This window comes from Ornithodoros turicata, chromosome 3 (assembly GCF_037126465.1).
Source record: "Ornithodoros turicata isolate Travis chromosome 3, ASM3712646v1, whole genome shotgun sequence".
Classification (NCBI taxonomy): Eukaryota; Metazoa; Arthropoda; class Arachnida; order Ixodida; family Argasidae; genus Ornithodoros; species Ornithodoros turicata.
The window spans coordinates 17,226,735-17,253,451 of NC_088203.1; the positions used below are offsets into that span (position 1 = coordinate 17,226,735).

General features: G+C 47.3%; 3 protein-coding genes across 3 annotated transcripts; all 3 read left to right on the forward strand.

Moving 5' to 3' along the window:
* The first annotated feature begins 708 nt into the window (after positions 1-708).
* Positions 709-3,666, forward strand: LOC135389186 (uncharacterized protein K02A2.6-like). The gene has a single exon (XM_064619252.1). The coding sequence runs from the start codon at positions 709-711 to the stop codon at positions 3,664-3,666; it is 2,958 nt and encodes a 985-aa protein (XP_064475322.1).
* Positions 3,667-13,418: 9,752 nt separating this feature from the next.
* Positions 13,419-18,453, forward strand: LOC135389187 (uncharacterized). Its single transcript, XM_064619253.1, has 3 exons — positions 13,419-13,543; positions 16,749-16,812; positions 17,605-18,453. The coding sequence occupies exons 1-3, from the start codon at positions 13,419-13,421 to the stop codon at positions 18,451-18,453; spliced, it is 1,038 nt and encodes a 345-aa protein (XP_064475323.1).
* A 1,137-nt stretch (positions 18,454-19,590) lies between these two features.
* LOC135389975 (phosphate-regulating neutral endopeptidase PHEX-like) lies at positions 19,591-26,087 on the forward strand. Its single transcript, XM_064620006.1, has 2 exons — positions 19,591-19,675; positions 23,995-26,087. Exons 1-2 carry the CDS (start codon positions 19,637-19,639, stop codon positions 25,951-25,953), a joined length of 1,998 nt encoding a protein of 665 aa, XP_064476076.1. The 5' UTR covers positions 19,591-19,636; the 3' UTR covers positions 25,954-26,087.
* Positions 26,088-26,717: the final 630 nt, after the last annotated feature.

Sequence of the window (26,717 nt, forward strand, 5' to 3'; positions counted from 1 at the left end):
ACGACTTCTGTACGAAGGAACGTCTTTGACTCTGGGCCGTGCTATCGAAATTGGTATTCATCAAGAGGTGACGAAGCGAGAGCTGGAAATATTCGACAGCAAGGAAGTACAAAGAGTGAACACACGGAGTAAGCACCGCGACTACAAGCAGCGTGACGGTAAGAACAAGCCGAGAGCAATATGTTACCGTTGTGGATCAGCATCGCATTTGGCAAACAACGAAAAATGCCCTGCAAGACAGCAGCGTTGCAGGAAATGCCACAAGCTTGGGCACTTCCAGGTTATGTGCCAATCGCGTAAAAATCCAGATGACAAGAACGTGCGCTATTGCCACGGCGAAGATACGGCAACAAAGGATTACGAGATACTCAAGGTGAATGAGGACCGTCTATCAAATGGCGGAATCTACGTCAACGTCATTATTTCGGAACTACGCTGAACTTTTTGGTAGATACAGGCTCTACCGTATCGCTCATACCGGAAAATGTTTACAAGGAAGCCTTATCTCAAAAGTTCCCGTTATCGCCTGCTAACGTGAATCTACTGGATTATTCTCGACAACAAATAGGAGTGAAAGGATGTTTTCTTGCACCGGTGGAATATCATGGCCACAACACTTCAGTTTTATTTTACGTTGTGCAAAGAGGAACTGCGCTTTTGGGACTGGACGCTATCCGTAACCTGGGACTTCATATTCAGGGAGCAACAATGACCTGCTACGAGACCTTCTCGGCGACTTCCCTTCCCCCTAAACTACAGGAAGAGTTCGCGGGTGTCTTTACTGGAACTCTTGGACATGTGAAGGGTTACAAACATCAGGTGAAGCTCAAAAAGTCCGTTAAGCCAGTTGCTGCAAAACTTCGACGGCTACCGCTTGCACTCAGAGAGGAAGTCTCGCAAGAGCTAAGACGTCTGGAACAAGAAGACATCATCGAACGTGTAAGTGCTTCTGAATGGATTTCGCCAATCGTAGTAGTGCGGAAGCGGGACAATTCATTACGACTCTGTGTCGACCTCCGTGAACCCAACAAAGCGATCGTTGTAGACGCATTCCCGTTACCACACATGGAAGAACTTTTGCACCAATTGTCCGGAGCAACGTGGTTCTCCAAGTTAGAGTTGGCCTCCGCATACCATCAGCTAGAGCTAACGCCTGATAGTCGTGAGATCACTACTTTTATAACGCACGACGGACTTTTTCGCTTTATGCGAGTATGTTTCGGCCTTGCGTCCGCACCTGCAACGTTTCAGAGAATGATGACAGCCATCTTGCAGGAATGTGAGGGAGTGTTGTGCTACATTGATGATATTATTGTCTTTGGCAAATCAAGAGCGGAGCACACAGAGAACTTGCGTCGTGTCCTTGAAAGGATCTCAGCAGCGGGCTTGAAGCTGAACCAGAAGTGCATTTTTGAAGTGAAGGAACTGTCATTCTTGGGACACACTATTTCTGCAGAAGGTGTAAAGCCCTTATCATCGAACGTGGATGCAATCAAGTTTGCGCCAGTGCCAAAGGACTCAGCAGCACTCCGTTCCTTTTTGGGATTATGCGGCTATTATGCGAGATTTATTTCTCATTTTGCGGATAAAGTCGAACCTCTTCGAAAGTTGTTACGTCAAGGTAGCCAGTTCACCTGGAATGAAAGTGTGCAGAAAAGCTTCCAGGAAATTAAGGACCTTGTGGCAACGTGCAGAGCCATAAAGATGTTCGACCCGAACTTGCCGGTCGTCGTGACCACTGATGCCTCCGACTGTGGCCTCGGAGCCGTGTTACAGCAACGAAGTGAAGAAGGGTTACAGACTGTTGCCTTTGCATCTCGCACGCTTTCTTCCGCTGAACGTAAATACTCCGTCGGAGAAAAAGAAGCATTGGCGTGCCTATTTGCGTGCGAACAATGGCACGTGTACCTGTGGGGGAGACGATTTTTATTACGAACTGACCACCAAGCTCTGGTAACCTTACTATCATCTGGAGGGTCCGGCCGGCGACCAGTCCGCATTTCGAGATGGACAGCGCGACTGCTTTACTACAACTTCCAGTACCAGCGTGGATCTGATAACGTGGTAGCAGATGCACTTTCGAGACTACCTGCTTCAGCTACGCAAGCTCCCAATCTTCAAGAAGAAATTATTGCTACAATATCCGCATGCATTTCCAAAGACGAGGTGCAGAAGAGCGTTGAAGATGATCATGTACTTCAGAAAGTAATGGAATTTGTGACTACCGGGTGGCCAGGAAAGAAAGAAGTGACGAAGGAGCTATGGCCATTTTACCATGTCAAAGCTGAACTGTCTGTAGTGGACGGCCTCTTGCTCAGGGACAACAAAGTTGTTATACCAGAAGCATTAACTTCAACGTTTGTGGAATTTGCACACGACAGTCACCAAGGAATCGTGCGAACTAAGCAAAGACTACGTAACAATTTTTGGTGGCCGAAAATGGATAGCCAAGTAGAAGCTGCGGTGAGAAATTGTTTGGTGTGTCAGTCATGCGACAAAACGGCCAAGCCGTCATTTATGCCGATGCAACCCGTCCTCTTCCCAGAGGAGCCATGGGAGCAAGTAGCCATGGACATCGTGGGTCCATTTCACAACGCTCCTCCAGGCTGCAAGTTCGCAATAACCCTCGTCGACTACCATTCGAAGTGGCCAGAAGTGTGTTTTACGGATTCCGTCACCTCTCGTACAGTAATGGACTTTCTTCTGGCTATATTCAGCAGGGAAGGCTACCCTGCGACCGTGGTGACCGACAACGGGCCCCAATTTAAGTCCAAAGAGTTCGAAAACTTCTTATCAGAGAGGGGTATCAGGCACAATACATCATCGCTCTACTACCCGCAGGCGAACGGCCTCGTTGAGAGATTTAATAGAGTACTAAAGGATTTTGTTCAAATTGCCCTTCTGGAGAGCGGACCGTTGAAAAGCGCCGTTCTCAACTACCTTGCTTCATATAGATGTACTCCACATGCTACAACTGGGGCCTCCCCTGCCATGTTACTACACGGACGGCAGCCAAGGACGAAAGTTGACATTGTAGGCCTACCATCCAGGAAACTTCATCCAAAGTCAGCGCCAACAAAGGAAGTTCTGCGAAAGCACGTAGAAGGAAAGCAAAGTTATTCTAAGAGATACACAGACGCACACAGGAGTGTGAAGAAACCGATATTTAAAGAAGGAGACTACGTGAGAGTGAGGAAATGGATTCCGGAAGGGAAAGGCGCCTTGTCATACACCAGTCCTCTAAAAATTGTCAAGAAGAAAGGGGTTGGAACGTTTGTGCTCGAAGATGGGCGTACCTGGAATGCATCAAAGTTGGTTGCTGCTTCACACATGACGCAACCAGTGGAACAAGACCGTTCAGGACCACATCTTTGGCACTTGTATGACCTACATCGGCGAAACGTCCGACCATCACGTTATCTGCAATCACAAGAACAGTCCAGCGGTGCCGCGCTTTCGCCGGGAAGGGAGGAGCGTATGCCAAGCAGTCCAAGCGAGCCTTCGGCAACGGCCCCAGCAGCGGAGACAACAGCTGAGGAATTGCCTCCCGATAGCGAAGGCGAAGTGGAAGACGTGGACCCTGGTGCACGTAGCACTTCTGCTGGGAGAGCCTCAGGAACGCGTAATCGGCGTCCGCCTACTTGGATGAAGGACTATGTGACTTGAAGGACTATGTGTTTTAGACTTTTTTATAAGAGGGGGGAGATGTTATGTTTGGCCTAATACTTGAGTGTATGTTACTAACCTTGGGGTTGACATGTGTAGATATAAAAACCTGTAAACCTTGAGAACAAGCATTCTTTCGGTTGGCCCTGCTTGCGTTGTCTCATGCTTCCTTCGCTACGGCGATATCACAAGCTCCCTAACAGGCTCCAACTGCTATCGGCCCATGCCTCCATCCGCGGCTGCTCACTGGTTCACAATGAAACTTTTTCACAGGCTCTGCCCTACACAGACAAGAGATGGCGCCGCTTGTCTTTGCAAAGATGGACAGCTGCCATTGCATTGGTGACTCCAGCGTTCTGAACAGCTTACATGCCGCCGCCTGTTCACATAGATGCAGTTGAAAAAAAAAAAAAACATTTTCAGGGTACACATCTCAAAACACGCTCCACACAAGTAAAGTTGGCTTCCCCCGGTTGCATGCCTGCGTTAGGTGAAGCCTGTCCCATCCGTGGCTGCTCACTGGTTCACAATGAAACTTTTTCACATGATCTGCCCTACACATACAAGAGATGGCGTCGCTTGTCTTTGCAAAGATGGACAGCTGCCATTGCATTGGTGACTCATTTCTATCCAACCGGTTCATACTTCCAGAGAGCCAGCGTTCTGAACAGCTTACATGCCGCTATTCACATAGCCACAGTTGGAAATGGGAAAAAAAATTGTTTTCGGGGTACACATATCAAAACACACTCTACACGAGTAAAGTTGGCTTCCCCCGGTCGCATGCGTGCGTTAGGTCAAGCCGTTTCACGCATCACGGTGCGTGCGCGTGCTCAAACAAGTTCTGGCTATTAGTAAAAGAAGTTAGTTTGGGTTCCCAGGCGGGTGTTTTCAGCGCATCAGGCAACAACGTAAACTGTTCTGCGCGATCAAACAAGTCCCGCTCCCACGCGCGTACCATATCATAACTTGTTTCAGCGTGCTCAAACAAGTTCTGGCTTTTGTGGTCGTATGATGGTGCAGATTTATAAGAAACACTGAAGAGAGTCAAGGGCACACACAATGGAAATCGACGGCCGAATTAGACAAGGTATTGCGATTTTATCCTCGCTGTCTAATCAAAAGCACTATTTTCAGCAGGGCGAACAGTCCTCGATGTTTTGACGGTGTTTTTCGGTTGGATTCCGGAAGATGCAGTACCGCGGGGTCTCTATGAAGCTTTAATCGGGAATCGATTCACCACCATCGATAGGGTAGACGATGCTGTGGACGAGATCCTACGAGTATACCACGAAATTGAGCTAGAAAAAGGAGATGTGAACCTATTCATGATATCACGCGAAGTCCTAAAGAGATACGGCTACAGAGACATCGCGGGCATAGATATTCTTCAAGCTCTTCATCTGCTGCACGTCTTAGTTTACCTCTGGAATGAATGCTGTCGTAGCATGTACGAACCGGATGGCTGTCCCCTAAAGATCTAGTGAAACTGCTGTGTAATCCTCACGTAAAATAAAGCTCTTTCGTCCGCACAAAAGATTTTTGAATGCATGAACAGACGGTTTCGAACGTCCAGTTAGAAAAGGTATTGCGATTTTATCCTCGCTGTCTAATCAAAAGCACTATTTTCAGCAGAGCGAACGGTCCTCGATGTTTTGACGGTGTTTTTCGGTTGGATTCCGGAAGATGCAGTACCGCGGGGTCTCTATAAAGCTTTCATCGGGAAACGATTCACCACCATATACAGGGTAGACGATGCCATGGACGAGATCCTACGAGTATACCACGAAATTGAGCTAGAAAAAGGAGATGCGAACCTATTCATGATATCACGCGAAGTCCTAAAGAGATACGGCTACAGAGACATCGCGGGCATAGATATTCTTCAAGCTCTTCATCTGCTGCACGTCTTAGTTTACCTCTGGAATGAATGCTGTCGTAGCATGTACGAACCGGATGGCTGTCCCCTAAAGATCTAGTGAAACTGCTGTGTAATCCTCACGTAAAATAAAGCTCTTTCGTCCGCACAAAAGATTTTTGAATGCATGAACAGACGGTTTCGAACGTCCAGTTAGAAAAGGTATTGCGATTTTATCCTCGCTGTCTAATCAAAAGCACTATTTTCAGCAGAGCGAACGGTCCTCGATGTTTTGACGGTGTTTTTCGGTTGGATTCCGGAAGATGCAGTACCGCGGGGTCTCTATAAAGCTTTCATCGGGAAACGATTCACCACCATATACAGGGTAGACGATGCCATGGACGAGATCCTACGAGTATACCACGAAATTGAGCTAGAAAAAGGAGATGCGAACCTATTCATGATATCACGCGAAGTCCTAAAGAGATACGGCTACAGAGACATCGCGGGCATAGATATTCTTCAAGCTCTTCATCTGCTGCACGTCTTAGTTTACCTCTGGAATGAATGCTGTCGTATCATGTACGAACCGGATGGCTGTCCCCTAAAGATCGAGTGAAACAGAAGAAGAAAAGGCGTCTTTGACGAGCAACCGATTGGAGTGCGGAACAAATAAATAAATAAATATTTTGTCAACACAGTTGTCCGTTTGTATGACTTGATAGGAAAAGCACGATATTTCTTGCATTTTTCTAAAGATATAGATTAAAAAGTTGTGCATATACTCACACATACTATACAAGATATATGATTGTGGATTAATTGCTAAAATTTATCGATCCACATTCAGGAGAAGTGGTGACTACCACACATCAGTAAGAGTTTAATCACAATTTGAACAAGTGTTGCGATTTATGATCAGTGTTGTAGAATGTGTAATTTCACAATACGCAAGCTTTAATTCGCTCACTTTGACGAGCACTCTTTCACGATGACAGAGAATTTAATCGAATGGATTGATATTTTCTATATACACTATAACATAATGCGAATTCTTTATGTCGTGGATATTAAAAGTTACGAATATTTTCCGAATGAAATTTACTTAAAACTCGAAGAAAGGGTCACCCGCGTCGACGAAGACGTTTCGGCAACACGCCGGGCCGCGTTTCCCCAATGCTGTACCCGAAACCGAACGCGATTCTGCGCCCGACGCGTTAACGCGGTACCGCACGCGAGCGTGTTGCTTTTGTGAGTGTGTGTCTGTGTATGTGTGCGCGCGGGCGCGCGCGCTTTCCTGAACCAGGGATCCCACTTGACAAGTAAGTTCTTTGTGTGTGCCTTTTCATGTGACACGAGTGATACATTTATGTACTATTGCGTGGAATAGTGGCTTAAAAAATAAGGGTAGCAGCGCTTGCATTGCTATCTGTAGGATAGACCGAGAGCGTTTTTAATGGAATTACCTCGCGAACCTGGTGAAGTCTTCGTTTTGGGCAGGCTATTTTATGAGAGCCGGTCCTGTTGCGATGCATTTGATACGCTTTCCTGAAGCAGCGTGCTTTGTTCTTGTAGTGTGGTTTACGCCTTTATCAATAGAAATGAATAGAAGTGTTTGTTTGTTTGTTTGTTTGTTTGTATGTTTGTTTGTTAGTATGTATCTATCACGTTCGTAGCGCTGTTCAAGCGCTAGCCGCGTAGCGATAAGCGGTGATTCTCCGATTATTCCTGAGCGGTACGACTTAAGCCTTTTCCCTGCTCACTTAAGGAAATTTGTGTATCCCTGTCCTGTGACACAAATGCGTGTAATTTTTCGCGGTTCTTTTCTTCTGTCACTGCTTTTACTCAGAATGTAGGTGAGGGGGAAAAAGTCAGCATCCAGGTAGAGCAGGAGAAAGCCGATCGGCAGAGGAGAGTTCATGAGAATGGAATTTGTTTGTTTTTTGTTATATATCGTTGAGTGTCAGTATTCACTAGAGGTGTGCGAATATTTGAAATTTCGAATATTGTTCGAATATTGTTGATATTCGAACCCTATTCGTATTCGAAAATTTGATAATCGAGAAATTCGAATATTCGAAAATTTCGAATAATGGAGCACAAGCGCCAGCATTCCCGCTAAAATGAACAGAATTCCAGGTATTGGGATTAATCTTGCGAAAATTCCACGTTTGGCACGTCCTTAGCGCGATTTCCAATTGGAATCGGACTTCATGTGCATCCAGCAAAACCGCAAGTTTCGCAAGTTGGCTTCACAGCATGCTTCCGCGCATTGCGTGCAGCCAACTTTAAGGCGCAACGTCTGGTAGGCTACCTAGCCGATTTGATTTTTTTTATGTGTGCTTTCGTTATTTTTTAAAAGATAATACAGACTCGAAGAAGTGTTTGTTTGTTTGTTAGTATGTGTCTGTCACCTTCGTAGCGCTGTTCAGGCTTTATTTTCTTTGCAAAAATTCAGACTTTATGGTATTAAGCTGTTCGAGTAGAAGTGACTTTCTGCGCTCGCTTAAGATAGATTGTGTATCCCTGTCCTGTGCTTTCTTCACGCAGGGCCAATGCAAATGAGTATTTAGCATTATGCAGTAATTATCTGATAGCAGAAAAGGGTGTCTTTGTCACAGTTTATTAGCGTGTGCATCGTTCTTTTATTTATTTTTTTCTCTTATAGCTATGCGAGCAAAAGTGCGTGTAATATTTCGCTGCTCTTTTCTTATTTTCTCTACTTTTTATGTAGACGAAAGCCTCCTGCGTAAAAGCTGAATAGTGTTCTAGCAGTGGAAGTGGGGTTGTTTGTTTGATTTTGTTGGGTGTTCGATATCTTGACGAAGTAAGCAGAGCTTAATTTTGCAGGTTTTTGAGCAGAAATGCTGGTATCTGAGCACGGAGTACAAATTTATATATTTCTCTGCTCCCTAAGAAAATTTGTACGTCGTTTTCCAAGCAGACCGCGTTTAGTTTACGCAAAATAGAAAAATGAAGTTGTGTATGCTCTATGATGATCCGCCGCAGGCTTAGGCCTTTTCCCCGATCACCAGTGTTTTCGCATTCGATGTCGCATGTCTAGACTTGTTCAGTAGTGTTGCGATTTTTACCCTTCGCTAATATCTTGTTGCTGCCGTCTTGTGTTAGACGTTGAACTTCGTAGCGATGTGCGGTAACGCTACGATTATTCCAGAGCGCTCCGTGTGTTTAATGCGTTGTCCTCTGTGCGTGCATGCGTGTGCTTTTTACCCTGATTTGTGACGTCATCGTGGCATGTCTGGACTTGTTTAGCAGTGTTGCAGTTCTTCCCGCCGCTAGTATGTTGTTGGTGTCATGTTGTGCTAGCCGCGTGGTGATGTGTGGTGACCTGAGGTCTTAAGCCTTTTCCCTGCTCACCTAAGGATATTTGTGTATCCCTGTCCTGTGCTTTCTTTACGCAAGGGCAATGCGTCTGTGTATGTGGCACTATCAGATACCAGACATGAGTGTCTTTTTCTTGGTTTATTGGCATATGCTTCAGGTTTTTTAAGTCAAGCACAAGTGCGCGCAATTTTTCGCTGCTCTCTTCCTCAGATCACCGATTTTACGAAGAAGACAGTCGCATGATACAGCTGAGAAGAGGGTTTCTCTGATTGTTTGTTTGATTTTGTTGGGTGTTCGATATGTTGAGGAAGTCAGCTGTTAAATGTATCCGTGAAGAAATGCTTGCATCTGAGCGCAGGATAGGAATTCCTGAAGCACGGCACCCTCAGTGTAAATTAATTATTTTGGATATGAGTCTGCTTCCCTGCATGACAAGGCTGAAATGGGAAGAGAGAAAAAATTGGACGCTTCATTAATAGCGATCCAAGTAATAGGGCAATTATAGTTTCCATAGAAAGTAGAATTTTAATGGGCTCCTAAAATTATAGTTTAGTTGTAGTTTTTCTAAACTGCAATGCAATAATCATTAATATAGTATAGGAATGCCATCGTGTTCCCGTAAAGGCGTTCTGTCTTGTGCTTTCGCGCCTTTTTGCTCGCAATGCGCGAATGGAACTTTGCCCCCGGCTTTCGCGCCTTTTTTGCTCGCAGGTGTAGCCTCAGACAAGGAATGTATGAGCATAGAAAGGGTCATGTATTACATAAGCCTGGAGGTGATGTTGAGTGGCCTCACTTATTATTTTGAAAGAGCAGTGGCAGTTTACTGTAATTCTAATGACCATGAGGAGCCTTTGGGGTGAAAATCGTTAATATGCGGGGTGCTTTTTTGTTGAATTTTAATGAGAGAATCAATGTCATTAAGAGTAGGACAAAGGAAATAATCTTGCGATTCAATAAATAATAGGAGTCTTTGCCGGTGTATTCTTCTTCAGACAGGATGTGATGACGTCACGCAGTCTGTAGCAGTGCATTGACCGTTACTGGAAAAAAGTGTGGCAATAGAAAAATGGTGTGTATTGTCCTGGGCAGATTTATGATGAGCACTGTTTTTGAATAAGAGGAGTGCGTGTGCTTAGAAATAGTTTGATGCTGGTTTCCTTCTTTGTTTCTTTTCGCTTTTCCCCCCCTTGTCTGACAAACATGTGCTGACATGCCTGGGCTTGTTCTGACATGCTTTCCTTCTACATGTAGTTTTTTTTCTTTTTGTACAAGGAATATTCTTGACGATAGTGCTGCCTTGAATGGGAGTAGAGCTATTCTTAATAATTTTGCGATTCATTTAGTTCAGAGAGTAACCGCGAGGGGTACAGGTGTGTGACTTTATGTCTTGCTGAACCATTTTTTTTCCTGTACAGTAAGACTTTGGGAATGAAATGCTACAATCGCCTCTTTTCTATCGTGCTCTTCTGCAATAGTTCCCTATGCAATCATTATAGTAGAATAAAGGAAGTAAACTAGGGATAGTGATTCAATAAATAACAGGTGCCCTGTCTAGAGCGTACGCGTCCTTGAGCCACGCACCTGCATGATGACGTCATACCGAGAGACTATTGTTTCAGGTTGACCTTGTCTAGAGGAGCATTAGTGGAAAAAAACTGTGTAGCCCTGAGACAATAGGATGACGTCACGACCAATGAGAATGGCCTGTAGGGGGCGCAAGGATTCACTTCTCTCTTGGACACTGACGGGTCTCGACACGCAAATTCTGCTCCTGGCGTTGGCCGTCAGTGGAAGAGCGTAGCTTCGGTGGGGTTCTGTCTGTCTGCCTCTGATGGGGTGCGGATGTGTGGTTCGTCACTGGTGAATGGTGTTCGACGATGCAGGTGGATTTTGTGACGAGCGGATTTACAATGAGGGAATGCTGTGAACGGGAAAAATGATGGTGAGTGCCTTTTTCACTCTGTTCAAGTGTTTGTTTTCCTCTGTTGCCCAGCAGTCGTACGATTTGTCCTGACGTGTCCTGACATGCCCCGATATGCATGCTTTCCTTTGTTGACGCTTAGTATTTTTTTCTCTTTTGACAAGGAACATTGTTGTCTTGACGATAGTGCTGCCCTGAGTTCTGCGCTCCTGGTTACCCGTACTCTGTGTTGATTTGTTGAGTGTCTAGTCCTCTTATTTGTCGTTGATGGAGTTACGTGTTAGGACATTTTGTTCTTTTGCAAGTCTCATTTAGTAAGACTTTGGAATTCCTACGATCAGCTTTCATGCATGGTGCTCTTCTGCAATAGTTTCCTATTCAATCGTTATAGAAGAATAAAGGAAATAACCATGGGATAGTGATTCAATAAATAATAGGTCCCTTGTCTAGAGCGTACGCGTCCTTGAGCCACGCAGGTGCATGATGACGTCATACTGTGGCTTCATTGTAGATTGACCAAAGGAGCATTAGTGGAAAAAAACAGGGTAGCCCTGAGACAATAGGATGACGTCACGACCAATGAGAACGGCCAGCAGGGGGCGCAGGAATGCTCTTCTCTCTTAGCCTCACGACCAATGAGAACGGCCAGCAGGGGGCGCAGGAATGCTCTTCACTCTTAGCCTCTCGGAGGTGGTCGCCCCAGAGGGCGCTAGGAGCGCGTAGGCGTAGCGGCCGCGGAGCGGCGCCCCAGTCAGTTTCTCTCCGGCTGTCGCAGAAAGCAGACGTGCGCTCCCCGCGCTCGCTCAGTTTCTGGCTGGTTGTCACGGAGAGCAGTCGCATCGGTCTGCGCTCCTGCTGTGGTGAGGTGATTTGTTGTGTAACTAATGCTTTCGTCAACTTTGTTCCCGCTTTCTTTGCGATTTTCGTGCCCGTGCACGTCGGTGCTGGTTGCTGTTGTCCGGACATCCCCGGCATTTTCTATCATCTTCTGCCTTGGGAACGGGAGTAGTGCTGGCGTGATTCTTAATAATTTTGTTGTGAGATTAGTTGAGAAAGTAACCGCTAGGGGATGCAGCTGCGGGGCTTTATACAGGAGAAAAAAACCATTACGAGTCAGTTCTCTGCCTGCCTCTCGGATGGAGCAGTCGCATCGTTCTGCGCTCCTGTTGTGGTGGGATCATTTCTTGTGTAACTAATTGTTTTTTCTTGTTAGCTATTGATGGTTTGCATACTCTTGCTTTCCCAGCCTCTGTATTACGAGTGTTTTTCTCCTTGCATGCCCAGAGCTGTCCTAACCTGCCCAGACATGCCGTGATGACGTCACAGGATGTCCGGAACTGGTGCTGCGATGCTTTGCAACCTGCCTCCGTGCTCCGTCGCCCAGCGGCCGTTCCGGGCCGCTTTCTTCAAGATGACGTCGTTGATCTTCAACTAAACTCCTTCTCTCCACTCTATCTCTATCTATTTTTTTATTTTTATCAGCTCAACTAGCCCACAACTCACACAGTGGTCTGGACACGTCCTAGATGCTCCCCAATTAGTGTAATGACTCCCTGAATTATCCTGATTAATGTGGGGGGTCCCAATTAGCTCTAATTGCTCATTAATGGCGTCCAGGCCACTGTGTGAGTTGTGGGCTAGTTGAGCTGATACACTACTACTAATAACTTACTTTTGAAGCAAGTTGTGGCTAGAAGCAGACTGTTCCCCCCTGAGGCGCTCCCGCGGTTTATAAATCAGCAGTCACGTTGCATGTCCTAACACGTTGGGGCCATCTGCTTTATATCAAAGCTCGCATGCTTCCGTGTACTCCCATGGTTTGGAGGTCGTAAATCATGTTTTTCAAGAAATGAGGTCATCGAGCTTCAGCAGCCACGCTGCATGTCCCAAGACGTTGAGGCCATCTGTTTTATATCAAAGCTCGCTCGCTTCCGCGTACTCCCATGGTTTGGAGGCCATAAATCATGTTTGTCAAGAAATGAGGTCATCTAGCTTCAGCAGATAGCCACGCTGCATGTCCCAACATGTTGGGGTCATCTGTTTTATATCAAAGCTCGCTCGCGTCTGCAGTTTGGGGTTGTAAATCATGTTTTCCGAGAAATCGAGGCTGCACGTATTAAAATGTATACCAAAAGAAAACTGTGCTGTCTAATGAAACAAGTCTATCTGAAGAATGAGCCCACGTCAAAGTGGACCGTCTGTATTACAGATTAGCCCTCTCAACTCCACATGCCGAAACGTTCGCTTATGCAGTTTGGTTACCAAAAAGTTCCAAGTGGGGTTATCCAAGTCCTTCGCAGCTAACATGCGTGCTCGCCATGCATATATCACGAGTTGTTCCTATGTTATTGGAACTTCGTGTAAACGAAATCGCTACGGTGCACCACCCTTGCGCCTAAAAATAGCCCCCTTCAGGGGTGCTTGATATAAAAGTTGCAATATATACAACTCACTTGAGTTCCGTGAAGCTACTTCATGTTATATCCGTCGGTAGACTCCGGGTGAAGCGCACAACGAGAAAGGTATGTCTCACTATTGTCTTCAAGATGAGGAAAGTTAGGTAACTGTTGTTCTCATTTTCAGTTCATCCAGTGTTTGTCGAAAGTTGCACTGAAAAGTAAGCGAGATATGTCATCTATTTTCGAGAAGCTGGATAAATTAAAGGAACCCGGCGATGGGGACATTCAGAAAATGAGTATTGTTCCAAAGAACGAAAAGCTTGACGTGTTGGACTTACGCATGGTGGACACTAGGTACAGGAGGCCGTGTACGTGGAACTCCTGATGGAAACTCCTGACGGGTTTGATGGGCGGCAATCTGAAGGAATGAAACTAGATCAGTTTATCTTTCACTTTTGTGTAGAGAATCCAATGCTCCCCGGCTTGCCGTCGCCGATCGGTGCTGACCACGGTTATTCCCAGTCTACCCAGCGCAGGCAGACGATCGTCTCGAGCGTACACACTACGGAAGAGTGCCAATGTCCGATCGTTATATTTTAAAAGTCTTGCACGAAATTTTGTGCGCTAATCCAGTGTCACGCTCCCGTTTTTATCCACGGACATGATTCTCACACTCTCGGACAGTATCAGTATGGTCGTGGGTTCGGCCAAGGCGCGTCGGAACTTGAGTTGCAGACGAACGTTTCCACGCCTGATTGATGACAGGTGGACGGATTGATCGGGATCCAGGTCGTAGTACAGTAGAAACTGTTTCCAACGTAGTGGTCGTATTCGTAGGAGACGTGCTTCTCGCGCAGTTGCTCCAAGATGTTGAAATAGCTTCGGTGGTTCAGGTTATTGTTGAAGTCGAACGTGTCGATTCGCTGCGTCCCGTTCACAGTGAGTGTCGCCCATTTCAATGTCGCAGTTCACACATCGATACGGGTCGCAATTGAATGCTCCCTGGTAGGCTAGGGTGGGCACGAATGCAAGAACCACCTCAGACGGTATCTTCTCTGGAAATATATCTTCCAGGCATGCATCTAGGTTGCCAACAAACGAATATGTGATTCACTTCCGTCCAGTGCGTAGAGAGCCTTGCGCTGCTGCAATTTGGTTTCGTGCCCGAGGAATAGATTGGGAGTCACGGTGATTTTCTTTATGTACAAGGCGGCACTCATAATTTCCACTTTATGCATGTGCTGCTCTTGATCGGTCTTCATTATTCGGAATTCATCGGAGCCTTGACAAAAAACAAGCCTAATTTCCACTCCCGATATGAGTAGCTTAGACTGCAGGAAAATGTCCGAGTTGATCTTGGAAACCAAGTCGATGGTATTGTCGCCCCGTGTGAGGTTGTATCGTTCGGCTGGTCCACGAGCGCGAATGTTGTTTTCCGATTGACGTGCTTCTTCGTGCGTCTACAACCCGCTTTATGCGCGGTATTTTGCTCCGTGGTGCTGGCAAGAAGCAAAATACCCAGATAGCTTCTATAGCTATACAAACTATTATTCGTAGTCGTTGTCTGATTCAAGAAACGGCTACATTCTTGAAAAGCGAACTGGCGAATGCGTTGACGGGGTAGACCTCGTCGTACGCCGTCCTATCTCCCGCCTTTGTTTGCAGGGAACCATCAATGACCATCATCATCAACGACTCCTAGCCAACCATCATCTCAAATGATATCATTATCTGCCCTGATTTGTTGAAAATGGGAGGCATACACCTTTTTTGTGACACTTATGCTGATCATAATTGTCACAAAATGTTGTACGCCTCCCGTTTTCAACAAATAAGGGCAGATAACGATATCATTCGAGATGATGGTTGGCTAGGAGCGTGCTATGCCATGAAGTTCATTTTTAAGGGTGTAGGCTTAGAATGGGTTCCACCAATCACAGGGCTTAGAAGTCTGAAAAATGTGGAGAGTGATCAGTAGGCTTAGAATGGACCTATCAGCGTGAAGCGGGGGCGGAGCCGGCTAACTTGCATAAAGGGGCAGAACTATCAGCGATCAGCAGGCTTAGCATTCACCAATCAACATGAAGTGAGTGGAGCTAAGCCGACTAATTAGCATAAAGGGGCAGAACTATGCCAGCCAATCAACGATCAGTAGGCTTAGCATGGGCCAAACAACGTGAAGTGGGCAGAGCTAAGGGCGACCAATCAGATCGCTTAGAATTGCCTTGTGTTGGATTAGAACTGGATTTTGGCTTATAATTGGATTAGAATTGGCTTCTGTTGGATTAGAGAAAACTCTTGGCTATAGGACCTAGTAGTATACTACTATGTCTTATATAATCTTTATCGATCTGTGTGAATCCGTATAGCTGGATACTTGCACACTGCTCTTATAGGTACGAGAATAAAAAACCGGACTGCTACGAGAAGGTGCGAGAAAAGAAAACAATAATACCTACTGAAAGAGGGCGCAAGAATATCGCAGTCATGCTGTATGTCCACAGGGTTACCTACATCAGAACTCTGAGTGTGACGAAGTTAAAGTAAAACGGGATTCCATCTTCGTAATAGAACAACTCTGTCTCATTCGTCAAACAGTCCAGCAGGAGCGACCTTGCACAATATTTTTGCTCTGCAATATAGCAGGCATCGACCACGTCCGATCTCCTAGCATGACGTCGGCAGACCTGCGTTGCACCGTGCCTGCGCGAAATGCAGCAGGGATTGCGAACGTCACGAAGACAGGCTATGAACTATACCAAAGTAGCCCTCTCGGCACAAAGCGGCAATTTTAACTTGTTTGCTCTGCCACCTTTTGTATAGATGAATCCGATAGGTCCATGTCCAACCAATGCGATCACGGTTACCTCGGCTCGCTTCTGCGGTCGGTCGGTCCGCCACTATATCATATTTATCATATTTAGCCTTTATCACAAAAAGCATGTGCAAAAAGAAAGAAAGGTGCCCGCGTGCTTTGTTGTTGTTGTTGCTACTTTGTGGACGAAATGTCTAATCTGTGTGCTGTCGTCGTCGTCACAAACGGAAACAGTGTGAATTGCACCACGGATTGCACCATATCGTAGAAAACAGGGCGTGTCGAGCGAATGACGCGCAGAAGTTATATTGCACGGTCCTACATTTTCTGTGCAGCATTTTAGGCTATATTACCAATCCGAGTAAGTTCTTCACTATTTCTCGCTGCTTCTAGACTGATCTCCGACCGTGAGCAGATGATATTATGTGTGCCTCTGCGTTGACGTCTGCTTGGGTGCTACAGTTCTTCAAATGACGTAACAATTGATAGAGGTGTCTGGATCGCGGTACGTCTAGTCGCCCATATCCGAAAAAAAGTGCGTTTTTGTATTAACGCTGTACCTCGGGTGTAGTTCCGTATCGGGACCACTCGTTTTTAAAAATTAGTGAGAGGGTTAGGAAAGTAAATATTGCATAGAAGTGGAAGAAGATCATATACTGAATCTAAAAATGTAAGAATGATAAAATTCTGTGGACTAGAAGTTTTTTCATATGCATTTGAACAACCCATCTAATTCACTTTTAGCGCAGGAGAAACACGTACGGGAATGCTAAGCCTAACGGATTCGAAACTTGCTAACTTGCGAAAGGTAGGGTCGTTGAAATGGGCTAAATCACCTCACTTTAGTGAAGTTAGGTTAAGTTAAGTTCTACAGAATGGGGGGGGCGGTCTGGGGGCGCCCCCTCCCCCACCAGGCACGCAGTAGGCGGTGCTGCCGTCGAGACTGTGCCTCGGGTTAGGTCAGAAGGTCATGGCGATAAAATTAAATTTTTATACATTTTACGCAATATACGAGGGTCGTTCCTGTTTAATTTCCTTACTAATTACTTCCTCTTCCACGTAAAAGCGTGTGGCAGCCGACGAAGAATAAGTTGCCACCGCTACGCGCCGCGCGTAAAGGTGGCGTCCGCTGTTGCGCCGCGCAGCCCTTGACCGCGCCATCGTAGTCCACGGCGTTTCGGCTCCCGTTCATCCAGCCGCAGGCGTTCACCTCGACGTACTGCCGAAGACCCGCCTATCGGCCCGTGCTGGTACCACCAGCGCTTTGGTACCGAAGCCCGCCGCTGCACGAGGCCCTGTACCTGGTCGGGAAACGCGACCGGAGACCGGTAATGGCTGCGACCGTCTCCACCACGGCGAGCAGCCGCCTCTTCTACGTCGTTGGTTTCTCGTCGACACCGGCCCCGACGTGAGCGTACTCCCTGCCTCTCCCGCAGACCGCCGCAGGCCTCCACTTTTCTACCTCACCGCTGTCAACGACACCGGCATACCAGTTTTCCGACAGCAGTCCGCCACGCTGAACCTCGGCCTTCGCCGAAATTTTCCGTTTTGATTCCGTTTTTCCGTTTTGAGGTGTTTTGATTGAGGCGTCCCGTCCCAGATCACCACTGACAGAGGGCGTCAGTTTGAGAGCAGCCTCTTCAACGCCTTCACAAAGCTGCTCGGCACCACCAGGCTCCGCACCACTTCATACCATCCCGCATCAAACGGCCTCGTCGAGCGCCTTCACCGACACCTCAAGACCGCGCTCATGGCTAGCGAGGACCGTGACCATTGGGTTAACCACTTACCCCTGGTGCTCCTGGGCATCCGTGCCGCCCTGAAGCCCGACCTAGGCTGCAGCTCCGCCGAACTTGTGTACGGGTCTGCTCTTCGGCTCCCCGCGGATTTCTTCGTCCCTCCACAACACCCGCCCGCGGAGTATCTCCAACGCCTCCAACGTTTCTTCGCCTCCCTTCGGCCGACCCCCACCCGTACGGACTCCTCCCGCAAGGTCCACGTCCCGCAGGAGCTCGCAACAGCGACACACGTCTTTCTCCGCACAGACGCCGTCCGTCGGGCGCTAACGCCTCCATATTCAGGGCCACACACCATCCTCAGCAGGGGCGAGAAGACTTTCCGCATTTCCATCCGTGGACAGCCTGAAACCGTATCCGCTGATCGAGTCAAGCCTGCCTTCGTCGAATGCCCTACCATTGCGGCCTCCTCAGCTCCGGAAGACGCCTCCGACGCCCCACCACGGACACCTACACCGACGTCGCCACCCTCCACATCCGCTCCGCCTGCCCCCTCTCCTAAACGGGTGCACTGGTCGGACAGCCCTTGTCTGTCTCTAGCGGGGGGGCCTTGTGGCAGCCGACGAAGAATAAGTTGCCACCGCTACGCGCCGCGCGACATGCGCTTCCCTGGCATTCTGTGCCAGGCAGTTCAGTCCTCTGGCAGCCACTGATCGCGCTGCCCAATAAACTGTGGCTTCCTACTTTGCTGCCTGCCTTTCTTCACCACACGCCCACAGGCGTTTGATTTTTGTTTTTATTCTTTTTTCTTTAAAAAAAAAGCTAGTGGTCCCGATACGGAACTACATCCCTGTACCCTTATAAAGGAGAAGTGCTGAACAAGGACATGTAAGTAGAATTACGAAGCGTAGAAAAGCAATATTACGCCTATTACAACCTTAATAAATAGATGCAGATAGGAGTTCGTTCGTGAGATCTCGTCATGTTATTTGATGCACACGACGCCTATCGAAGAACTTGCGCACGAGTTATCAGGCTACACCCCAGGAAGACCACAATCGAATCAAGGTCCAAAAATCAGACGTAGCGGGCTTCCGCGCGAAACAGGTCAAGCGTTCAATGCAAAAAATTAAGGCTGTTTCGCTTCTTCTTCGTATTCTTTTGATGAAAAAGTGGATCAGCGGTATAGTTACAAACTACAACGGCGGGTAATAGAAGCTTTATAGTTGGTCGTTCAGGTCATTCTATGCACCTTCATTGCGCCAATTTGGCAAAATTCGGACGTAGAAGACTTTTGGAGTTTTGGAGGAAGATATTGTTAGTGACCGGGGGTGTAGAAGGTGCTCTCAGCTCGGCCAATTACGCCGCAGGTATATCTGGACACCCTTACGCTTGTTAGGAGCTCCACTCTCATTGGCGTCACTGTTGTCTCTCGGAGCATCACACACTGCGCTCTGTCATAGGGCTGTGGTAGCGGGTCTTGCATCCTACATCGTGCTCTCGAACCGTTTCTAGGCACTTCCTTCCTACTCTCATACACTTTCACGTACACACACATTCATACAGCCATCCTTTTGGCCCTGTATAGTCGCCATACGCATATTCCTACATACGTGCATATCCAGTTCCTGCATTAGTCATCACATGTCATATATGTCATAAGTTACTTGGATCCGACTTGGCCTTAGTCCTCATCATTACTGCACAGACATAAACAAACATCTCACGCCCTTTTGTCCTGGCCAATCTCCCTTAGTGGCTCACGGCCATTATCTCATTGGTAGAAGAAGAAGAAGGTGCACGCGCATGCACCCAAAAAACCATCCGATCCAATCCCGTCCCAAGGCCAATCTAGAGACAATCTCACGGTCAGTATCTGTGAGGAAGAAGAAGAACATGAGCTCGGGCGACCAAACCTCTACCATAACCATCATGGTGAGCAACGTTATTCCTCGGTATTCCCGGTGTAGGTGCCAGCTGTATCAGGTCTTCATGTAATCAATCGATTTCGTTTGAAAGGGAGGCTGTACTCCTACCTTATATGTGCAAGCAAACCTGGAGCTTGAGGACACGTAAAGGGCGACACAGCACGAAGCGTCCTTAAGCTCAAGTTTTCTTGCACTATGGATCTTGGAACAGCTAGTCGCCATCGTCTCAGCTCTCTCAATACTCCTACCTTCTTTATTGCGCTCTTCAATATGTGCAACAATATGCAGTACAGGCTTGTTGCAACGAAATTGCCGTTTTTAATCATCGCTTTATTTGAAGTCTCATGCTCTCGTGGGAAATGCGTTACGAACCTGAACAATCGAACGCCAGTCGCCCCCTTGTGCGAATGACGACCTGGCTAGTGACCCGGGTAACGTCTTTTACAGCGACGACTTTTAAAAGGTCCATGGAGAACGGCTTTCAAGGATGACGATTACAGTGAACCCTCGTTAATATGACCCCCGATAATCTGACATACGCGCTTTACGACCATACTCCTGGAGAACAATTTAGTGAAACCTCTGCAAATGTCCCCCGTTAATATGACAATTCCGCGTTATGACCCAAATTTTCGGGAACGACCATGGTCATAATAACGAGGGTTCACTGTATCTGAAATATATCCTAGTTTTGACATATTGCATTCAACGCCAGCGCAGTTCACCCGCAAAAATAGAGTCGAGCGGTCGCCAGACCCTGCAAGCGGTTTGGCGTCACTTACATCCTTTGCTCACTCCAAAGTTCAAGGGGTCAACCGCCCAATGCGGTCTCGGCCGACCAACGCCCGCTGGAATCTTCTAAAGGGCTTCTAAATCGGGGGGAAACTTCTTATTTATCGTCTAAAGTTATTTTCAGTATTGAAATGACTTGTGGCTGTGCACATCTCGGGTATCTGAATTGTGTGGAGCGAATAGAGTTTCCGTGAGGATATGTGCGTAGCAAGGGGGAATAATAAATCGCACATATTCATACTTGCGTAAGGATACAATTAAGTTGCTCAGAACATTATTGCGTCGTTCAACTACGCGCTGATTCCGCTACAACCCACATCCCTTGCTCTGGAATCATCATGACGTCAAAGCATGAGGTTCTTTGCTCGTGCAGCGCTTTCTAGTAAAAAGAAACGCGCAGTCGAGCTACATAGTCGAGCCGCACTTGATGTCAGAAACTGAACCGTTCAATAGGACGCTTTGAATTATAATTAGTAAGCAGAAACTTCGGAAATTGTGTCAGCATAGTCCCCTACGCTGGTGACACGAAAAAATATTCTGTTAAAAATTAGTTCCCAATCAGTCTGGAGACATTCTCTAGCAACACTACTAATTCATCTAGCGACATCTAGCGACTTTCTGAGGTCTCCCAAGCGAGCTTTCAGCCGCATACTCCGGCAACACTGCGGTATTCCGTGTCTGTGCGGAGGTGAATATCGGCTTTATGGGCAGTCCTAGGAAGTGTCCGGTACGATTGTGTCGGACCACAATCGACACTGCGAAGCATGCATGCACGTAGCAAAAAGGAGATTTTAAATGAATAGCTCTGTCGCTGTAGTTGATTCGAGTTTTCGGATTATCGTTTTCTTCGAAGTCACACGTCGTCTGAAATGCGTTTCGAAGCTGATTATTCGAACTGTCCTGGCAGGCGCGGCGAACTCCAGTACGCCAAACCCAGCTAACGTTTCTTTTTCTCTCTCTATCTCTCCCTCTCCCTTTCCACAAAAATTAAAAGGTTGCCGAGGTGCTCACCATTCAGACTTGTTTACCGGCTTAAGTACTTTACTCGGGCTAGGGTACTTTTTAAGGCTCCAGCGGCGCATCCACACGCTTCCGAATCTACTCTTGACTATTTTGTTGCCGTTTGTGTCGAATATCACTCATGTCCCGTTGACTTCGTTATAACGTGATGATCACGGTGCCCAGTATGAGAGCAGGCACGGTTCGAAATATAGGAGGCTCCCGGCCTGATGACTCTGCATCAAACTCGTGACTCTATGGGGACCTGAGCTAGCTCCCAGCAAGCCAGAAATATCCCAGGTACCTCCCACAAAGGTCGCACACGTCGCATATGTCCACCACGTCTATGCGACGTTACCTGTATGTCCACAATGCGACTTCGAAAAGTGTCTTACTTTCTATGATCCCTGGGACATCTGGTAGATGTAAAAAGAAAGGAGCAGGCGCGCGTTATTTTTCGGAGACATCTAGGACACGTGACCCTTGTGGGGGAAATTTTCGGGTTTTCTACTTTATTTACTAAGTACACATATTATAGACGGTAGCTTGAGTTAAAAACATGATATTTGCCAGGATGGGGTGTCTGGAACGTTCGCGGGTATACGCTGACATCGTTCGCAGACTCACAAGTCAACTGCAAAGACGTTGTCACCGTTCCAAACGTGATACGCCACGCTACACTTGATGAACGTACTCCAATAATTTGTATTTCAGTATATGCTCGCTGTGGTATCTCTTGAAATCCGCGTCCGCGATGGAGGGGCCAAAAGGGAAGCCTGCGGCTCAAATGGTGGAAGGCGAAAGCACATGTATTAACGCGCGATGTGCGTTGGTCTTGGATTGTGGCCGAAAGGTTTCTGGGCACCCCTCCCCAAGTGGGTTGGGCTGCCAAACGTAGATGCCTTTTTTGCTTAACTCGTGTGTGCAGCATTCATTTGCTATAGCAATCAATCCCTATCAATTTCAAATTAATTCAACACAAAAATGGTATACATTTTAATATCTCCCTGAAACAACCAAATATCCAAAATAGATGTCTATGCGACGGTACTGGGGCGTGAAAACAGTAGGAATCTGGCAGTCGCCTGGATGTACGTTCTACGTAAACGGGATCTCTGTGAAGCTCCCATGGATATCCCAACATCCATTTTGTGAGATGGCGAGGATGCAGCTGTGATGTATATGGTTTGTTGGGCTGTGGTCACAACAACGCAGTGTTCAAAAATTCATTTTTTGTCAAAACTATCCCAGAGTGTAACCGTCTCCCTCGGGACCTCGTTCTGTTAAAGGAGCAGTCTAGAGGCCCACAACTTTGTTTCTGTTTTTGGTCAGTATGGAATGTTAGGCGGCCGAAAACAGTTTTCTCACAATTAGTGCAACCGTAGCTAAATTGGGACGCCTGCAATAGCTCCCCGGACCTCCCGCGCGCGAAACACCCTCCTTCGCCTTCACGATAGGCACGTGATGAGCGCCACCACACACGTCACTATGTGACGCAAGTGGTGAGGACGCTCCTCATTGGACTTGGGATCACATGATCGAGGTCAGCAACATCGCCCAGGCCGGAGCGTCTGCTACCGCTTCGGAGACGCCATGCGTTCTCCGGCTTCGTGATGTCCGAAACGGAGGGTTTGAAGGCTGTCCACGACACAACCACGATTTTTTCGGACCGCAGCCACCACGGGAAGAACGAGTGGTGCAGCCCGAAATTAACTGCGTTTGTACAGCAAAAACCCCGTGCTTCTCCACAGTGTGCAGCCTGTCCGACAGTTTTCACCGCGCAGTTGGTTCAGTGGCTAACAGGTGGCGCCACAATACCGCCGCCATCGCTAGCTTTCTGCTGCTGTGAATTCTGAGGTTGCACAGAAGCCACGGATATATTACTCTTGAGATCGTAATCTTATTTTCTCAGGCTGCGTATATGCTTCTTTTTTTTTAAGAAAACATGATATAAATCCTATAAATAATAGAAGTCAACAAGAAGCAGCTCGCAATGTTCGTAGCAGACGGTTTTTCCTACGAACGAATGAGGGGCTCTCTACCACGAACGTCACACTAGAGTGGGTGTGGTCTGCAGTTGGAGCGCTCCGGCCTGTCACCGCGGCAGCGATTTTCCAAATTAATTGTACCGTGGTGATACAACTTTGGACAGAAATATTTTGTGGGAATGCTTTTCACATACTGCTTTACAAGATGACAGCAGTTTTGGGCCATGTTAGATACCACTTTAATGCTCCTTTAACAACTAGTGACATATTTATAAATAGGCTGTCTTCCCTTCGTCCTGAATGATATTTGAATTTTCCTTGTCATTTGTTGTATCCTTTTGTATTGCTCATCGGTTGGTTTGTGACATTCGAGTGGTCATCTTGCACTGTGCAGTCTTTCTCTCTCTCTGTCTCTCTAAGTAACGCTGTGACTGTGCTAATGACTGCCCTCTGTAACTACGTGTTATGCGCGCTCCCACGAGTCACCGGATTTCATTGGACTTACAAATATCGCCTCATACCGAATCTGTTTCTTATTTCATGGCAGAGAACAACTGGACAGACCACAAGCACGTTCCAACCCCACGACCTACGAGAATGGGTCTGCACTTCTGCAAGTGGCTTTCTTCTCCTCGTCGTGTTATCTGTGGTCACCATTGTCGCCTTCTACCAATCCCAATATAATGCTTGCAGTACCACGGAGTGCCTCGAATACGGCCGTCTCTTCGCAAGTTCCGTGAACCCCAACGTGAACCCGTGCGTCAACTTCTACCAGTTCGTTTGCGATGGCTGGGACAGGAGCAATAATCAATCCGTCCAAGAAGTGCACCTTCACGACTTCTTACGTGAGCTGTCTGAGACGCTAAACAGTGTGCAAGTTCCCCCAAAAGACCAGTCTTCCGTCGAAAAGGCTGCAAAGTTCTACCAATCCTGTATCGATGTCACTTCAGGAAAGCGAAACGAGGATGACGAATTTAAGGAGCTTTTGAGGAAGGGCAACGTGACCTGGCCGGTGGTCGAAGGTGACGGTGACTTGCTTCAGGTGATGACGTATGCAGCAGTCCACTGGAACGTACAACCCTTGCTAGATTTCCGAAAAACGGTCGTCACTGGTGACGCCGTCGTTGTTGGCATCACACCTGGGACGGTTCTTTCGATCTGGTACAGGGAACGCTTGAAGTTGATCGAAAGAAAAAGCTATCGCGATTACCACAAGAAAGTGTTCACCATTATCTCTGGTAGCGAAACGAACGCTTCTGAATTCCATAATTTTGAAATGCTGGAAAACAACATATTTAAATCTCTAATTCCAGCCCTGAACAGAGAGAGCACCGGTATTTTGACGGAAGAAGAATTTAAGGCGCACAGTACAGCGTTCTCGTATCCTAGGTGGAAGAAAGTCTTCGAAGAACTCCTGGAAATCTCTCCGAGCAAGAGCATCACCTTTGCGCTCACCAATACGGCCTTCTTCGACGCGTTCAACGAGGTTACCCTTGACGTCGGCGAGCGGAACATGATCCTGATAACCAGCTGGTGCGTACTGTTCGCACTTGGTCACCTCATGATAGGAGGGCTAAGCACTGCCCTGTACAACAACCCACAGGACGCGGAAAGCACAGCTCGCATACGCTGCTTGCACCACGTCGAGCCTTACATGGGCGTCGCCTTGTCCGCCCCGTACGTCACTGAGGTCGTTTCATCACAAGTATACGTCGACGTCAGGAACCTCACCGAGACGTTAGTCGAACACATGTCACGGAAAATAAGTAAACGTAACGCCCTATACACCGATACCGCAAGAAATTTCGACGCTTTGTTCTTATACTACGATAAGCTGACAAACATATCCGATCTTGACCGAGTATTCTCGCATTTTCCCGATATGGGCACACGTTTCACAACGAACCACATCCAGGCGGTAGCTGCATGGAGGAAAAGAAGTGCAGAAGACACATCTTACTTCGGCTCGTACCTGCATGTAAGAGATTACTACAACTTGTACCGGAAGAACACTGAAAGTTTGGTCATCTGGCCGGTAGCACTCACGCCTCCCTTCTTTGCTGCGGATATCCCGTTCGCGCTCCGATACGGCGCTTTGGGATGGTTGGTCGCCGCAGCCAGAGCCGAGGTGATCATCAGGGACGTGTCATGGGCTAAACGACAGTCGTGGGGTCGCACTGTCACAGAACTGCCTTCCTGCTTAAGTGGGAAGTCGACGTCTAAAAGCATCTTCTACAAAACTATTTCTGGTAGCGTCGTTTGGGAAGCATTCAGGAAGGCAGGCGGCACTGGTGCAGAACCTGGAACTTCCATTGATGGCTTTTCCGAGTACAGTCCAGACCAGTTGTTCTTCATTGCGATGTGCTACCTTCAGTGCGGGCGTGGCAAACCAGGACACGAAGAATATTGTAATGGAGTGCTGAAGAATTTAGAACCGTTTTCAATGGCGTTTAACTGCTCTAGTGGGTCGCCGATGAACCCGTCGCGGAAATGTAATGTGATGTGACTGACACGATTGAGGTGTCAAGTGAGTACTGACTGATTGTCCGGGTTGTCTGGTCCGTTGTCATCACACAAAGAGCGTTCCTAGAAAGTGGACAATAACTTGTGAGATGACCTTTATTAGAAATAAAATGTTCCGCTATAGTCTTCCTAAGACCTATATTCCAGACTTGCTCTACACTTGATTTATCGTGCTTTCAGATATTTCATCGCCTGTTCAATGAGGCCTTGCCTTTTCATTCCAAATTCTTTCACCACAGCAACGTGGTTCCATGCACCTCTTGCCTGCGTGCTTCCGATCGTTTGTGTGCTTAGTTCATGTAGCGTTTTGGCATTACGGGTGGCGCGGGGTTAAATTGATTTGTCTGACGTAATTTAACATTTACCAGCTCCTGTGGAATAGTTGCTAGGATGATCGCTTTCCACGACGAGACGGGGAAGTGACATGGGTTCGAATCCCCGCACCTGCTTTGCTGTCTGAGGTTTTTCCTGGGTTTTCCGGCAGACTTTCCATACGAATGTCGACACAGTTCCCCCTGAAGTCTGCCCAGGACGCGCACCGATCCCTCCCCCCCCTGTCCCCCACTCCCTCCTGCATTCCTCTCTCCGTCTGTTCACGTCTGTACACCGCTCATGGCTACATTTGCATCGCGGTGCCAAGACAACAGAAAAAAAGGTAATTAGATTGGTTCAATATTGGCTAAATTAGTGTCGCCAGAGTAAATTATAAACCTTGCAGACATCACGTTAGAAGAGAAGCAACACGGC

Coding starts and splice junctions, on each gene's coding strand:
- LOC135389186 (XM_064619252.1), top strand. CDS start 709: ATGACCTGCTACGAGACCTTCTCGGCGACTTCCCTTCCCCCTAAACTA.
- LOC135389187 (XM_064619253.1), top strand. CDS start 13,419: ATGTCATCTATTTTCGAGAAGCTGGATAAATTAAAGGAACCCGGCGAT. Junction 13,544..16,748: donor TTACGCATGGTGGACACTAG/GTACAGGAGGCC, acceptor ATTCACTTTTAG/CGCAGGAGAAACACGTACGG. Junction 16,813..17,604: donor AACTTGCTAACTTGCGAAAG/GTAGGGTCGTTG, acceptor GTCCCGTCCCAG/ATCACCACTGACAGAGGGCG.
- LOC135389975 (XM_064620006.1), top strand. CDS start 19,637: ATGAGCTCGGGCGACCAAACCTCTACCATAACCATCATG. Junction 19,676..23,994: donor CCTCTACCATAACCATCATG/GTGAGCAACGTT, acceptor ATTTCATGGCAG/AGAACAACTGGACAGACCAC.